This window comes from Rhinoraja longicauda, chromosome 1, assembly GCF_053455715.1.
Source record: "Rhinoraja longicauda isolate Sanriku21f chromosome 1, sRhiLon1.1, whole genome shotgun sequence".
NCBI lineage: Eukaryota > Metazoa > Chordata > Chondrichthyes > Rajiformes > Arhynchobatidae > Rhinoraja > Rhinoraja longicauda.
The window spans coordinates 15,236,349-15,253,748 of NC_135953.1; the positions used below are offsets into that span (position 1 = coordinate 15,236,349).

General features: G+C 39.9%; 1 protein-coding gene across 7 annotated transcripts in view; it reads left to right on the forward strand.

The window, feature by feature from the left end:
* Positions 1–16,916, forward strand: part of ptpra (protein tyrosine phosphatase receptor type A) — a 133,982-nt gene extending 117,066 nt beyond the window's left edge. For all 7 annotated transcript variants that reach the window (XM_078409625.1, XM_078409781.1, XM_078409847.1 and 4 more), the window contains 6 exons: positions 2,847–2,923; positions 3,832–3,966; positions 4,366–4,491; positions 7,340–7,491; positions 10,781–10,916; positions 14,921–16,916. In XM_078409625.1, coding sequence (XP_078265751.1) covers positions 2,847–2,923; positions 3,832–3,966; positions 4,366–4,491; positions 7,340–7,491; positions 10,781–10,916; positions 14,921–14,995 — 701 coding nt within the window. In that variant the 3' untranslated portion in view covers positions 14,996–16,916. The remainder of the gene's footprint in view (positions 1–2,846; positions 2,924–3,831; positions 3,967–4,365; positions 4,492–7,339; positions 7,492–10,780; positions 10,917–14,920) is intronic.
* The last annotated feature ends 484 nt before the right edge of the window (positions 16,917–17,400 follow it).

The following is a 17,400-nucleotide window of genomic DNA, read 5'->3' on the forward strand; positions in this document are numbered from 1 at the left end:
ATAGAAAATATTTCTTCTGTTGCAACAACACAGAAAAGAGGAACACAACCTTAACATCAGAGCATCTATCACATATAACTTAAAATGAGGTATCAGCTAATGTGGAACATGTTCCCCAAAAAAACAATTGGAAAAACTTGAAAGCAGTATTGATAGATTTATAGAACCAATGCAACACTGAGTTATATTATAGGGCACTAGTATTGCAGTTTGAGGAACTGATCAATTTGCTAAATTTGACAAAAGCATAGAACAGATTTGAAAGCCTACATGTTGTATAACACCATGGTCTAACAGAAATACAGAAAGTTATTTATCCATAAAATGTAGGAATATATCATTTGGTATATCACCAAGATCTTCCATCAAGATCACAGAAAGCAAAGAGTGGGGATAAATGGGTCCCTTTCGGAATGGCAGGCAGTGACCAGTGGGGTACCGCAAGGTTCGGTGCTGGGACCCCAGCTATTTACGATATACATTAATGACTTAGACGAAGGGATTAAAAGTACCATTAGCAAATTTGCAGAAGATGCAATAAGGCTGCAGGGTGACTTGGACAGGTTGTGTGAGTGGGCGGATACATGGCAGATGCAGTTTAATGTAGATAAGTGTGAGGTTATTCACTTTGGAAGTAAGAATAGAAAGGCAGATTATTATCTGAATGGTGTCAAGTTAGGAGGAGGGGGAGTTCAACGAGATCTGGGTGTCCTAGTGCATCAGTCAATGAAAGGAAGCATGCAGGTACAGCAGGCAGTAAAGAAAGCCAATGGAATGTTAGCCTTCGTAACAAGAGGAGTTGAGTATAGGAGCAAAGAGGTCCTTCTACAGTTGTACCGGGCCCTGGTGAGACCGCACCTGGAGTACTGTGTGCAGTTTTGGTCTCCAAATTTGAGGAAGGATATTCTTGCTATGGAGGGCGTGCAGCGTAGGTTCACTAGGTTAATTCCCGGAATGGCGAGACTGTCGTATGTTGAAAGGCTGGAGCGATTGGGCTTGTATACACTGGAATTTAGAAGGATGAGGGGGGATCTTATTGAAACATATAAGATAATTAGGGGATTGGACACATTAGAGGCGGGAAACATGTTCCCAATGTTGGGGGAGTCCAGAACAAGGGGCCACAGTTTAAGAATAAGGGGTAGGCCATTTAGAACGGAGATGAGGATGAACTTTTTCAGTCGGAGAGTGGTGAAGGTGTGGAATTCTCTGCCTCAGAAGGCAGTGGAGGCCAGTTCGTTGGATGCTTTCAAGAGAGAGCTAGATAGAGCTCTTAAGGATAGCGGAGTGAGGGGGTATGGGGAGAAGGCAGGAACGGGGTACTGATTGAGAGTGATCAGCCATGATCGCATTGAATGGCGGTGCTGGCTCGAAGGGCTGAATGGCCTACTCCTGCACCTATTGTCTATTGTCTATTGTAATGAACATCCAGAAATCTATCTCAGTTTTGGTTGAACATGATTACTGAGACTCCAGGAGAGGGTATGCCAACGATTCATCCCCCCTGTGAAGACATTTCACCTCTTTATTGTTCGAAGAAGCCTGTCCCATGATGTGGGACTGGTTCATGGTTCCTCATGCCTCACCCAGGAGATGTAGCTTCCTTGCATCCATTCTGTTGAGCCTTGTACGAATTTCTCTTGAGATTTCATTCATCCAAATTCTACGAATATAGACTGAGTCTACTCTTCCTCCATTATTCCCCTGGAACAAGTGCAGTAAAACCTATTTGCAGCCTTAATTGCAAGTATATCCTTTCATTTTTAGCCAAAAGACCAAAATTGTATACAATACTCCAGGTGTGATCTCATCAAGACTAAATAATTACAGTAAGACATTGGAGACACAAGGGACTGCAGATGCTGTAAACTTGAGCAAAACACAAAGTGCTGGAGAAACTCAGTGGGTCAGGCAGCATCTCTGGAGGACATGGATAGGCGACTTTTCAGGTCGGGATCATTCTTCAGACTTATGTCCAAGTACCTGTCCATCCTTTTATTAATATTACTCTTATGTAATATTGAGATGCTGCTCTATTATTATTGAGGAGTTGGTAAGATGGCCAAAGCAATGGCAAATGAAATATGATCCTAAAAATGGGAGTTGATGCACTTTGCAATGACTAGGAGGTTAAGATACACAAAGCTAAATGGTAGAACCCTTAAAAGCACTGAAGAAGGGTTTCAATCTGAAATATTGCTTATCCATGTCATCCAAAAACTGCTGAAGGAACTTTTTATGTTGCTCATCCTGCAGAGTTCTTTCAGCATTTTGGTTTTTGGGCCTTAGAGTAAACATATGCAAAACAAAGATCAATACCAGCTTATCTCTGCTGAACAACCACCCCACCGCCTCTCCTCCAAACTTTCTTGGAGCAATAAAGATATAAAGGTCCATAACAAGATATAAAGGTCCATAACAAGATCCTTGAATGAACGGAACATGTTCCTTATCCTGGGAGCCACTTTACAACAAAGGCACATGATGATGAATTTGGCATCATTGTGTGGCAGCAAAACATTTGTCCAGCTGAGGAAAATGGCATGGAAGGTGCCGACCTCAAACCTGACACAAACGCATGGTCTAACAAGCAAAATAATTTGGCTTTCTAAAATACACCTGAAACATGGTCTACTTACAGGAGTCACTTCTGGGCAATAGCAAACCTGTCTCAGCATTTTCCAAATCTACTGCAAGGCTCAGCATTCTCTCCCAGGTCAACATCCACAGCAATTAATACAATTAATGAAAATAAAATTTGTATAATGTATTTATTTTGATTGAATTGTGTTGAGTTCAATGCATGTTACAATAACGCTGACATTTTTCTTACCATGTTGTTGCAGATGAGTTTAATCGAGTTATCATTCCTGTAAAGAGAGGCGAAGAGAACACAGATTATGTAAATGCATCATTTATTGATGTAAGTGTTTAGAAATAAGCAAATACAGTCTCTCTAAAGTTAAATTGCAGTTTACAAAGTAAAGTTTCTCTTATTTTCATATGAAAGTTAGAAGCATTGAGTATGAAATTAGGCTTGCTTTTGCCTAAATGAATTCCTTAGTTTTTCACCATTTTTACACTGAGTTATGATATAGTAGATTTCCATAAACTTACCACATTCACTGCAGAACAAAACTTCCATGTTCAGGATAATGTTTGCTAGAACACCCATATCACAAATTTGGTGAAATTATTGCAGCACAACATGAGGTCCATGTTTCATCAAAGTACACCTAAGAAGTCAGTTGCTCTTTTAACAAAATATTAGTGACGTGTTAGTCTAATTAATTTTGTTTTAATTTGCTGAATTGGTATTTCTTTTATTCCTTCTGTATTTTGCAGATATATTACACAAAAGAATCAGATTTTGACCCCAAGCGTCAAGAATGGGTTTATGAATACTTGTTTTATTGAAGAAATTATTCAGATAAAAGTTAATGAAATTGAATTGTCACGAAGAAAGGATAAGAATTTAGTTTATTTTCCAACAGCATATTTTATCTACAAAAAAAGTCATGAATTATTGACTATCAATGGCAATATTTGAAATGCAGCAGTGGAGGTTTTTTGAGGGTTGGAGCACAATCAGGCCCACTGCCCTCCCACCCTTTCTCATCCATGCTGACCAGCAAGTACCCATCTAGAATAATTCATCTTTATCAGAACTTGGTCCATAGCTTTGATGCTTAGATTTACCCTGGAGACTATTGTTAGTATAAATATTGAAGATAATTCTAAGCAGTGAGATATGTCATTGAAGATGCTTTTGTGATGGAATTTCTTTGAATGTTGACAAACACTATAAAGCTACTTTATTTATGTTCCAAGGGATATCGACAGAAAGATTCATACATAGCCAGCCAGGGACCACTTCAGCATACATTAGAAGATTTCTGGAGAATGATTTGGGAATGGAAATCTTGTTCCATTGTAATGTTAACAGAATTGGAAGAAAGAGGCCAGGTATGTACGTACGGTTAGAAATATGTCAATTAAACAGTTAATTTGACATTTTTAAACGCATTGCCAATCTTGTGTTTCTTAGTTTGAAGAAAGGTCCCGACCCGAAATATCACCTGTCCATTCCCTCTCAGATGCTGCCTAACCTGCTGAGTTCTTCCAGCACCTTGTGTTTTGCACAAACATCTGAATCTGCAGTTCCGTGTGTCTCCATTAGGTTTCTTAATGTATGTTAACTGGTAAGCCAGTGGTTACAGAGCCATTGGTGTAATTGCTGGATCCAGATGGGGAAAACACTTGGCTTCTGTCCACCAAATGAATAACTTTAATTAATTTGGTGGACAGAAGCCAAGTTAAAAGAATCACCTTATTTTATATTCATTTAGTTTTGTATCTCTGCAGGAAAAATGTGCACAGTATTGGCCATCAGAAGGATCAGTCTCCTATGGTGATATTTCTATTGAAATAAAAAAGGAAGAGGAAAGTGAAAGTTACACAGTGCGTGAACAACTGGTAACTAACACACGGGTAAGCTCCAATTTATGTTATTTTATATGAGGCATAAAACAGTACAATTCTGCCATAAGGTTCCAGCAACATGTGCCTTCATTAACATGCAAATTTTGCCTCCCTTATCTAACCTTCCAGAGCAGCCTACCTTGAAGAACCTTATTAAATGTCTTGCTGAAGTCTATATGGACAATGTCTATGGCTTTGCCCTCATCAACCTTTTATGTGACTTCTCAAAAATCAGATTTGCAAAATACGACCTCCCACGTACAAAACCATGCTGACTATCCCTCATCACCCAATGTCTATCCATATACATGTATATCTTATTCCTCAGAATTCTCCCCAGTAACTTACCTGTTAGGCTTACTGGTCCATAGTTCCCAGGCTTTTCCTTGCAGCCCTCTTCAATAAGTTCCTTAAGTAGTTTGTTTTTTTGCTTAAGATTCCAGCATCTACATCTCTTGTGTCTTGGGTATAGGAAATTGGGATTAAGTGAATCCCTTGAGGAGTGTACGGGTGCATTTAGGAGGGAAATCAGGAGGGCAAAAAGGGACATGAGATAGCTTTGGTAGATAAAGTACATGAAAATCCAAAGAAATTCTGCGTATATTAAGAGAAACTAGGGAGAGAGTAGTTCCTGTAATGATTTATGAGCTTGTCAGTATGTGGAGCCACAGGATATTGGCGAGGATTTAATGAACATTTATCATCTGCATTTACCCTGATAAAAAGCAAAGATGCTCAGGAACTTAGTGAAGTTAATAGTGATACCTTGAAGGGAGTACATATCACCGAAGAGGAGGTGCTGGAGCTCTTCAAATGCATTAAAGTAGATAAATCTCCAGGACCTGATCAAGTGGATCCTCGGACATTGTGGGGAGCAAGGGAACAAATTACAGAGCCTCTGGCAGAAATATTTGTATCATTGATAGCCATAGGTGAGGTGCTTGAAGACTTGACGGATGACTAATGCCTTTCGTCTGTTTAAGAAAGGCTCCAAGGAAAACCTAGGAACTAGTCTGGTGAGCCTTACATTAGTAGTGAATAAGTTATTAAAGGGCATTCTGTGAGACAGTATTTTTTAAGTATTTGCATAAGCATGGACTGATTAGTGATAGTCTAGTGATGGCTGTGTGCATGTGAAAATATACAAGTTGATTGCTTTTTGACGAGATATAAAGAGCATTAATTAGTTAGTTTATTATTATTGCCATGTGTACCAAGGTTACTGTGAAAAGCATTGGTTTACCTGCTATCCAATCAGAAAAGACTATACATGAATGTAATCAAGCTGTCCACAGTGCACAGATAACATAGAAATATAGAAAATGGGTGCAGGAGAAGGCCATTCTGCCCTTCGAGCCAGCACCGCCATTCAATATGATCAGGCTGATCATCCAAAATCAGTACCCCGTTCCTGCTTTTTTCTCGTATCCCTTGATTCCGTTAGCCAAAAGAAATAAATCTAACTATCTCTTGAAGACATCCAGTGAATTGGCCTCCATTGCCTTCTGTGGCAGAGAATTCCACAGATTTGCAATGGGTGAAATAGTTTTTCCTCATCTCAGTCCTAAATGGCCTACTCCTTATTCTTAAACTGTAACCCCTGGTTCTGGATTCACCCAACATCGGGAACATTTTTCCTGCATCTAGCCTGTCCAATCTCTTAAGAATTTTATATGTTTCTATAAGATCCCATCTCGTCCTTCTAAATTCCAATGAATACAAGCCCAGTCGACCCATTCTTTCATTATATGTCAGTCCCGCCATCCCGGGAATTAACCTGGTGAACCTACCCTGCACTCCCTCAATAGCAAGAATGTCCTTCCTCAAATTAGGGGACCAAAACTGCACACAATACTCCAGGTGTGGTCTCACACTGCAGTAGGTCCTCCTTGTTCCTGTACTCAAATCCTTTTGCTATGAAAGGGTACAACATTTAGTACAAGATAAAGTCAGATGAAAGATGGTTCAAATATCTTCAATAAGGTATATGGGAGGTCAGCATTACACTCTAGCTGATGGGAGGACGGTTGTTGGGGACATGTTGAACTTCTAAAGTAGAGGTATTTGTGTTCTTTCTTGGGCATAGATTCTATGTGGCTGGTCCAGGACAAATTACTGGTGATATTTATTGCTAGGAACTTGAAGCTTTCCACCATCTCTACTTCTGCGCCATCAGTGTTGACTGAGATGGATGCAATGCTTCATTTCCTGATTGATAAGGGTGGTGCAGTACATATTGTCTCCTGGAACTTGAGCAAGGCCTTTGACAATGTACCGCATGTTAAACTGGTCTGGATAGTTAGTGGTACAGGTGCATAATTCCATGGAAGTCTGACAGGTGGACCGTGTGGTAAAAAAGCCATATGGCTTCCCGTCTTCGGTCAGGTTAAGTACAGGAGTTGGGATGTCATGTTACAGCTGTACAGTATATTAGTAATACCAAGTTTGGAGTAATATGTATGGTCCTGGTCACACTGTATCGGAAGAATGTCATTAAACTAGAAATAGCACAAACAAGATTTACAAAGATGTTACCGGGTCTGGAGCGTTTAAGTTGTACAAGATGATGTTAGATTTAATGGGACTTTTTTTCCCCTGGATTGGAGGAAGCTGAATGGTGACCTCATAAAGTTATATAAAATCACTAGACCAAGTGGACCCGTTGGGCCCAAACCTCTTCTGAATTGGTGCACCTCCCCCTCCAGGCCAGGCACAGCAAGTGGGACTTACTCAATTAGGTAACTTGATCAGCATGGATGAGTTGGGTCAAAGGGCCTGTTTCCATGCTGCATGTCTCAATGACACTTTAAGAGGTCAAAACGTTCCATTAAAGTGTAGTCTATTTCTTACTCTCAAGGAAAACAAAATTCGTCAGATCAGGCAGTTTCACTTCCATGGTTGGCCTGAGGTGGGTATTCCTGCTGATGGAAAAGGAATGATCAACCTGATCGCAGCAGTGCAAAAGCAACAGCAGCAGTCAGGAAACCATCCAATCACCGTGCATTGCAGGTAAGCCACAAGCTTCTGAAATATTTGCTTTTAACATAATTTTTCATTTAATTTATTATAGCCATGTTGAGATCTCTAGAATAAATCATCAATACTGGTTAACTCATCCCTTCCCACCCAAACCACCCCCTCCCCAGGTACCTTCTTCCCCAGCAACCGTAGAAGATGCAACACCTGTCGCTATACCTCCTCCCAGGGAGCTATACTCTGCCCAGGGACCCCGACAGTTCTTTCAGGTTAGGCAGAGGTTCACTTGCACCTCCTCCAACCTCATCTACTGTATCTGTTGTTCAAGATGTGGACTCTTGTACATCAGCAAGACCAAAAGCAGACTGGGCGATTGTTCCGCGGAACGCTTTCGTTCAGCCCACCTAAAACTACCTGATCTCCTGGTTGCTCGATACTTTAATTCTCCTTCCCATTCCTACACAGACCTTTCTATCCTAGTTCTCCTCCATTGTCAAAGTGAGGCTAAACTCAAATTGGAGGAGCAGCATCTCATATTTCGCTTGGCTTCCAACCCAGTGGTATGAGTATTGATTTCTCTCACTTAAGGTAGCCCTCTCTCTATCCCTCCCCCACCCATGTCACACTAGCTTCTCATTTTCACCCCACAAACAGCTAACAATGGCCTGTTTCCTTTATCATCATTACTTTTTTGCATATCTTTTATTCATTGTTCTTTATCTCTCCACTTCACCGTCTATATCTCTCGTTTCCCTTATCCCTAACCAGTCTGAAGAAGGGTCTTCACCCGAAACTTCACCCATTCCGTCTCTCCAGAGATGCTGCCTGTCCCGCTGAGTAACTCCAGCTTTTTGTGTCTATCTTCGTTTTAAACCAGCATCTGCAGTCCCTTCTTACACATCAGTCCTACAGTTGGGTTATTGCCTCATTCTATAATTTTGCTGTTTCAGTTCTTAACTGCTTCTTGCTATTATGCAAAGACTTCTTTTTAGTTTTAGTTTAGTTTTAGAGATACAGTGCGGAAACAGGCCCTTTTGCCCACCGAGTCCATGCTGACCAGCGATCCCCACACATTAACACTATCCTGCACACACTACATTTACATTTATACCAAGCCAATTAGCTTACAAACCAGCACATTTTTGGAGAATGGCAGGAAACTGGTGCTTCCGGAAAAAACCCACCCAGGTCTTGGGGAGAACGTACAAATTCCGTACAGACAAGCACCCGTAGGTCGAATCAAACCTGGCACTGTAAGGCAGCAACTCTACTGCTGTGTCTTCTGTGACAAAACTCAGGAGGAAGCCATGGTGGACCTTTCAGCACTTTTGGTGGAACATGGCCGCTTACACTTTAGTCTTGCCTTTAACATCAGGACATAATAGGAGTGATAAATCCAAGTGAAGAGGACTCATCTTTTGACAAATTATGATTTGGACCAAAGATTTGGGTGCTAGGTTTGTTGTTTGCACATAAATAGGTTGGAACAGAGTTGAGACGTATACAGTGGGAAGACTGGGAGCATTTTGGAAGCAACAAATTTTAAATCTAAATAGACAATAGACAATAGGTGCAGGAGGAGGCCATTCGGCCTTTCGAGCCAGCACCGCCATTCAATGTGATCATGGCTGATCATTCACAATCAGTACCCCGTTCCTTCCTTCTCCCCATACCCCTTGACTCCGCTATCTTTAAGACCTCTATCTAGGTCTCTCTTGAAAGCATCCAGAGATTTGGCCTCCACTGCCTTCTGAGGCAGAGAATTCCACAGATTTACAACTCTCTTGATTTACAACTCTCATCTCCGCTCTAAATGGCCTACCCCTTATTCTTAAACTGAGGCCCCTGGTTTTGGACTCCCCCAACATTGGGAACATGTTTCCTGCCTCTAACGTGTCCAATCCCTTAATAATCTTATATGTGTTTCAATAAGATCCCCTCTCATCCTAAATTCCAGTGTATACAAGCCTAGTCATTCCAGTCTTTCAACATACGACAGTCCTGCCATTCCGGAAATTAACCTAGTGAACCTACGTTGCACGCCCTCAATAGCAAGGGCGCCCTCCTTCCTCAAATTTGGAGACCAAAACTGCACAAGTACTCCAGGTGTGGTCTCACTAGGGCCCTGTACAACTGCATAAGGACCTTTTTGCTCCTATACTCAACTCCTCTTGTTATGAAGGCCAACATTCTATTGGCTTTCTTCACTGATGAATGGTGAGGGACTGCAAAGAATCATAGAGCCATACAGCATGGAAACGCGCCCTTTGGCCCAACTTGCTCACGCCGATCAACATGCCCCATCTACATTAATCTCACCTGTCTGCATTTGGCCCATATCCTTCTAAACTGATCCTATCCATGTACCTGTCACTGGTCATCTTATAAAATGGCATGACAGGCCAGAGGAGCTGACTGAGCTACTCCTGCTGAAAAATAGTATAATCATGGGTGAACAAAGGGAGATGCTTGTAGCCAGACTTGTTTTGTGGGCCGTAAATCAAGTGCAGCTTCAACTGTTCCACATGCCAAATCATCGAGTGCATCTCAAATGAAATAAAGGCAAAAGAGAGTTGAGCATAAAAATACATGACATGTGATATGTTACATTTCAGGTCGGGACCCTTCTTCGGACTCTGAAGTCAGAGAGGTCTTGAGTCTGATGAAGGGTCCCAACGCAAAACGTCACCTCACCATGTTCTCCAGGATTCAACCTGACGTGTTGAGCATTTTGTTTCTTTACCTGGTAAACTAGCATCTGCAATTCCTTGTTTCTTCAACACGAATAAGAGAATAGTTTAAGATCAGATTAAATCATACATGAATAATTTCTAATAAGCTGTGTGTACAACAATAAGCAATTTACAGTGAGTTTCATACTTGTGGAGATGGACAAAGGGAAGTGGTTAAAGATATTGACAGGACAAGTGGTGCAGCGGTAGTCTTGCTGCTTTAGAGTGCCAGAGACACGGGTTCGATCCCGACCACGGTTGCTGTCTGTACGGAGTTTGTACATTCTCCCCGTGACCTATGTGGGTTTTCTACGGATGCCCTGGTTTCCTCCTACACTCCAAAGATATACAGGTTTGTAAGTTAATTGGCTTCGGTAAAATTGTAAATTGTCCCTAGTTTGTGTAGGATAGTATTACTGTGTGGGAATGTCAGGTCGGCATAGACCTGGTGGGCTGAAGGGCCTGTTTCCACGCTTTATCTCGAAATTTTAAAAAATACTAAAATAAACTAAATGCACCTTCCATTTTAAATCAGTATTTTGCCATGTTATTATTTCCAAAGTTATAATGCAAACTTCATATTCTCACAGTGCCGGAGCTGGAAGAACAGGAACTTTCTGCGCCTTGAGTACTGTTTTGGAAAGAGTGAAGGCTGAAGGTATCCTGGATGTATTTCAGACAGTAAAGAGTCTACGGTTACAGAGACCACACATGGTGCAGACACTGGTAAGTGCTGTGAACTAAACAACAGTGGTAGTTTGATACACAAGGACAGAAATTGTGGCCAAATTAATTAACTTCAATTGGGCTCAAAAACATCTGAGAATGGTGCAAAAGACTTCAAACTTAATTTTCTTAATGATATGTGAACTTTGGTATTTATTAGCATTTTCCCCTTTACCCTATAAACAAAATGCAGGCTTGACGTCTACATTAAATGACGTGGCAAATATTTTTGTGAATTTTAATACCTTTATTATAATGGTCTAGTATTTTGACCGGCAAATCGATGCATATGGGTAAATTTCCATGATATGCTTGAATGTTGTGTTGCTCCTTTTGTTAACTCGTAGCTATTAAATTACAATAACTGAATATTAATATTACGGTAACTATATTACTATAAATGACACTTATAGAGTTTGACTCCAAATCTAATGTATGGTGTTGTTTGAGTGAGTGGAGCTGCCATTTTCTCCCCTATGGCAAAGCCTAGCAAATAACATCCAGATGATTGAGGTTTTTCTTGGATTAAGTTGCATCTTCTTTGATCATCCCTGTGGGCTGATAATAGCTTGAGTTGCTGGATAAGTACCCAGGGCTGGGTGAGATCAATCCCAAAAATATCCTGGGAAACAAAGGTTGCTGGGGACCTGATGGAGATTTTTACATCTTCATTAGCCAGAGGCAAAGTATCAGAAGACTGGAGGAAGGCTAATGATGTTCCTTTATTTAAGAAGGGAACAGGGTAATCACAAGCCAATTATTTTTATGATGGGGGTAGAGAAAATTCCAAGGGACAGCATTTATGTGCATTTGGAATGGAAAGGACTGATTAGGGAATAGTCAACATGAGGGAAAATCCTGCTTCATTTTCTTGACAGATTTTTTTCGTGGAGGTAACAAAGTGATTGATGAAGGCAGGGTGGTAGATGGGGGACTTTAGTAAGGCATTTGACACAGTAGGCTGCTTTAGTAGGTTAAGACACAAGGGATCTATGTTGAAAGACTGGAGCGGCTAGGCTTGTATACACTGGAATTTAGAAGAATGAAAGGGGATCTTATCGAAACATATAAGATTATTAAGGGGTTGGACACATTAGAGGCAGGAAACATGTTCCCAATGTTGGGGGAGTCCAGAACCAGGGGCCACAGTTTAAGAATAAGGGGTGGGTCATTTAGAACGGAGATGAGGAAAAACTTTTTCAGTCAGAGAGTTGTAAATCTGTGGAATCCACTGCCTCAGAAGGCAGTGGAGGCCAAGTCTCTGAATGCATTCAAGAGAGAGCTAGATATAGTTCTTTAGGATAGCAGAGTCAGGGGGTATGGGGAGAAGGCAGGAACGGGGTACTGATTGAGAATGATCAGCCATGATCACATTGAATGGCGGTGCTGGCTCGAAGGGCCGAATGGCCTACTCCTGCACCTATTGTCTATTGGACCCAATATTGGCTTGGTGATTGGAGGTCTGTGATTTGTGGAGTTCTGCAGGGATCAATGCTGAAACTTTTGCTGTTTTTGATGTTTATTAATAATTTGAAAATTAATGTGGATGCTATGATAGTGAGTTTGTGGATAACATGAAAGTTGGTGGTGTTGTGGCTAGTGAGGGCAGTTGTTCAAGTCTATAGCAGGATATAGGTCACTTAGAAAGTTGGGTGGAGCGTTGGAAGATGGAATATAATAATCCTGACATATCTAAGTATTTTCTCTGGTATGACAGAGGCAGAGGAGTGACCTGATAAGAGTATAAGATTATGAGAGACATAGATGCAGATCACAAAAAATCTGGTGCCATGTTAGTGGTTTCAACCAGTCGCGATAGGTTTAATATGAGAGGAAGGAGCTTTAAAGCGATCTGAGAGATAAGATGTTTTTTACATAGACTGGTTGATATCTGAAAATTGCTGCCAGACAAAGTGTTGGAATCAGATATAGTTGCTACCTTTAAGAGCCATTTAGACAAACACCTCAACAGGCAGGGTACAGAAGGATACAGTCCTGCAGGCAAATGGGATTAATATAGACGAGCTAACATATGTGTGAATGTAGTGGGGCAAAGGCCAGTTTCTGCTATACCACTCTGAATCTGATCAGTATTCAATGTGCTGTACGCATAGACATCTGCACACTGTTATATCGGGTATTGTCAAACGTATCAAGTGAAGGAAAAAAATAATACCACTCTTTCGGACTAGGACAAGACATTTCTTTGGGACCTACCAACTTGTATTTTCTTCAGATCAGTAAAATCTTCTTCAGATCAGTGTCTTTGTTGTGATTGAAAGATTATTAGACATCTGGTATACTGATGTTTCCGTCTGATATATTGAACCAGCCATTTGGGGTTTTGCACAAAGCAAGTCTGTGCTATTCACCTTTGAAGATTTTGTTTCCCTGATTGTTCTACACCTCCATCGGAAAAGTGCTAATCTTCAACTTGTCACTTCACAACAGCAACACCTTTAGTGAAATATGATCAAACTAATTGTCACTCTTGTGTGATGTAATTAATGTTGGAGGTTATCATATCATCAATCATTATTTTAGTATTTGACTAATCTTCTGGAATTTTTTGAGGATGTGACAACTGAAATGGATTAAGGAGAGCCAGTGGATGTAGTGTTTCTGGACTTTCAGAAAGCCTTTGATAAGGTCCCACACAGGAGATTAGTGGGCAAAATTTGAGCACATCGTATTTCGGGTAGGGTGTTGACATGGATAGAAAATTGATTGGCAAACAGGAAACAAAGAGTAGGAATAAACAGGTCTTTTTCAGAATGGCAGGCAGTGGCGAGTGGAGTGCTGCAAGGCTCGGTGCTGGGGCTGCAACTATTTACAATATATATTAATGATTTAGATGATGGAATCAAAAGTAACACTAGCAAATTTGCAGATGACACAAAGCTGGGTGGCAGTGTGAACTGCGAAGAGGATGCTAGGAGGTTGCAGGGTGAGGCAGATTATTATCTCAATGGTATAAGAAAATAACTGCAGATGCTGGTACAAATCGATTTATTCACAAAATGCTGGAGTAACTCAGCAGGTCAGGCAGCATCTCGGGAGAGAAGGAATGGGTGACGTTTCGGGTCGAGACCCTTCTTCAGACTGATGTCAGGGGGGCGGGACAAAGGTAGCCTAGACTGATGTCGGGGGCAGGACAAAGGAATTATCTCAATGGTGTCAGATTAGGTAAAAGGGAAGTGCAACGAGACCTGGGTGTCCTTGTATGCCAGTCACTGAAAGTAAACATGCAGGTACAGCAGGCAGTGAAGAAAGCTAATGGCACGTTGGCCTTCATAACAAGAGGATTTGAGTATAGGAGAGGTCCTTCTGCAGTTGTATCGGGCCCTGGTGAGACCACATCTGGAGTATTGTGTGCAGTTTTGGTCTCCTAATTTGAGGAAGGACATCCTTGCTATGGAGGCAGTACAGCGTAGGTTCACGAGGTTAATCCCCGGGATGGCGGAACTGTCATATGAGGAAAGATTGGAAAGAAGGATGAGAGGGGATCATATAGAAACGTATACAACTATAAAAGGACTGGACAAGCTAGTTGCAGGAAAAATGTCCCCAATGTTGGGGGAGTCCAGAACCAGGGGTCACAGGCTAAGAATAAAGGGGAGGCCATTTAAAACTGAGGTGAGAAAAAACTTTTTCACCCAAAGAGTTGTGAATTTGTGGATTTCTCTGCCACAGAATGCAGTGGAGGCCAATTCACTGGATGAATTTAAAAGAGAGTTAGATAGAGCTCTTGGGGCTAGTGGAATCAAGGGATACGGGGAGAAGGCAGGCACGGGTTACTGATTGTGGATGATCAGCCATGATCACAATGAATAGCGATGCTGGCTCGAAGGGCCAAATGGCCTCCTCCTGCACCTATTTTCTATGTTTCTATGTTTTACTTGAGATTTATAATTAAAGATATACTTTAAAAACTAGTTGAATGTTTTGGTTGATATTGTGTCTGAAATATTACAAATTCTGATGATTGTTATTTCCTTCTACAGGAACAGTATGAATTCTGCTACAAGGTTGTGCAAGAGTACATTGATGCATTTTCAGATTATGCGAACTTCAAGTGAAAAATGGCCTTCGTAATTTTTTGTAATATTCTATTTGTTAATATACCGAAACCAGTGTACATATCTTATTGGTTTTAGAGGTTGGTACAATAAGGCTTTCATATTAGCTTGAGATTTTTTAAATGTAGCAAACAGCATATTAGTCTCATTTAAGCAATTTAATTGAGTAACGTGGCCTGATGTTTGGATTAATGGTGATGAAATTTATTTAGTAGCTGCTTCAAAGGGTATTCATTGAATTCAAAGGTGGTGGACTGGATTTTTTTTTAAGTCGCCACTGCAAAATCTGTGGTGTTGATCGGTTGCTGCCCTTGAATCCAATTTGCTGTTGCCAGTGCTTTTTGTTATTTCAGCTATGTGATCAAGTTTGGAATGCCCTTCTGTCATTAACTGATCAGTGCCATTTAGATGTAATGCCATTCACGTGGAACATCCTCCTTCTCAGGCATTTAACAACTTAGTAATTGTACACTTTATAACTGTACACTTTATATTTTCAATCTCATACCTTTTTATTTATCTGATTTGAGGTAGAAACAGTACTTTATTGAGTTGTGTAGATAGCCAAAGCGTGTTCATAAACGCTTAATGTGCTACTATATAGTAGAAATGCTGACCTGTAAAGGGAATACAATAAGAAAATACTGCTTTTAAAAAAAGCTTTTTTTTGGTGTGGAGCCTACACTGGCTGAACTGAAAAGTACTGGATATCCTACCTGTATTATTTTTCCACATATCCCAAAATCTGTGTAATGTCCGGGTTTAGTTATAAGTAACCATGGTCTTGTACAATGAACACGTCTCTCTAACTGTTTTTGCATTAAAAATACATGGGACTTGTTATAAAGTTCTGTACGAATTTAAAAAAAAATGTGTGGGCTTTGAGAAATAAATTTGGAAATAAATTCTTGATAGGACAATATAAAAGAATATTCTTTAGCCAAAGCCACTGTGTACTGTACATATGAGCTGTAACTTGAAGCGTATTGGATTATTTGTTATATATGTTTTTTAAATCTACTTGTTTGAGCTTCTGTCTTAATAAGTGGAAAAGTAACTGAAATACTCTGTTGGATGTTTCAAACATGTGAAAGATTTGTCTGGGATTTACCATCATCCTTGAGTCACTGCTGCCCCATTTCCTAGTTTTGTTTTCCCAGTTAACATTCACCTTTGTGCATAAAGGTGATCTGAATTATAGTAAGTTGCACAAGAGGGCGGTGGGATAGAGAGGAAGAAGAGTTCAGTGATTCACATTATCATTTGTGTCTAATCTGGACCAAAAATAATCAGATTATGGTTTTAAAAAAACTCAATTTAGTTTTTAAATTAATAATTGTTTTAAAAAGGATAGTTGATAAATGTCTTTAGTTAGTTATTCGCTCCTAACAATTATATTTTTTCTTAAATTGTACAAATAACTGCAATTTCTTAACCTGTATTTATTTTTTTATGATGAGGAGAAAATTTGGTGGAATTTTTGTTTAAATTTTATCTTTTAGTAGTTTAGGAGCACTCGTTAGGTAATCCAAGATTGGGTCAGTGTTTGGATAAAATAACTTGCATAATGACCTGTATAACATACAGTGCACAGTCCCATTAAGTTATTGAGATTTTGGTCATATCACATTTGGGAAACATGACACGGCTGTTTACCAAGTTCTCGAATAGTGCAATCAGTAGATAGACAATGACAATTTACTCTTTGTTAAATGGATTTAATGTCAGCTGCCTTTTGTCAGTAATTCTGATATCACTGATTGCACTAGTGTAAATAGGTATTGTCTGAATCCCTGACTCTTGAAACTTCGGTATTTTGGGACAATGGCAAAGCTAAAGCTATAATCAGAATAAATGTGCTCATTACCAAAAAAGTTCATTTGTTTCTCTTTGTTATGAATAAATTAATAGACACATTTTATTTACGAGTTTGAAGATTTCTTGACATCTCACTGCAGAGGGCTGCAACTTGAGTAACCTGTTGTCGCAGTTCATATCTTGATAAGTACTTGAGTAGCTAAATATGAAACATTTAATTCACATTGGTTACTTTGTTTACATAGTCATTGTTGGCAATGTTTGTGAAACTAGTTTGTCAAAACATTTTCTCACTTTCAGAAAGCGTTCTGTGAACTACCTGGGCAGATGCCAAATGAAGGCAGCTCTGTTTCAAGTTCAGAAATAATTAATAAAATGGCAACACCGTAGCGCTCCTGTAATTTTGCAATCAGTTACATATTTTCAGCTGAGAGAATGTGTTGGATTTTTTTTTATTTTTAATTTTTTTTAATTTTTGATAAGCATATGTACAAATAGAAATTTTTAAAAAACACATTTGTTACAGAGTTCTTACATAGCTTCAATTTTTAAATTTTTGAAAAGAGAAAGTAGAAAAAAACAACAAC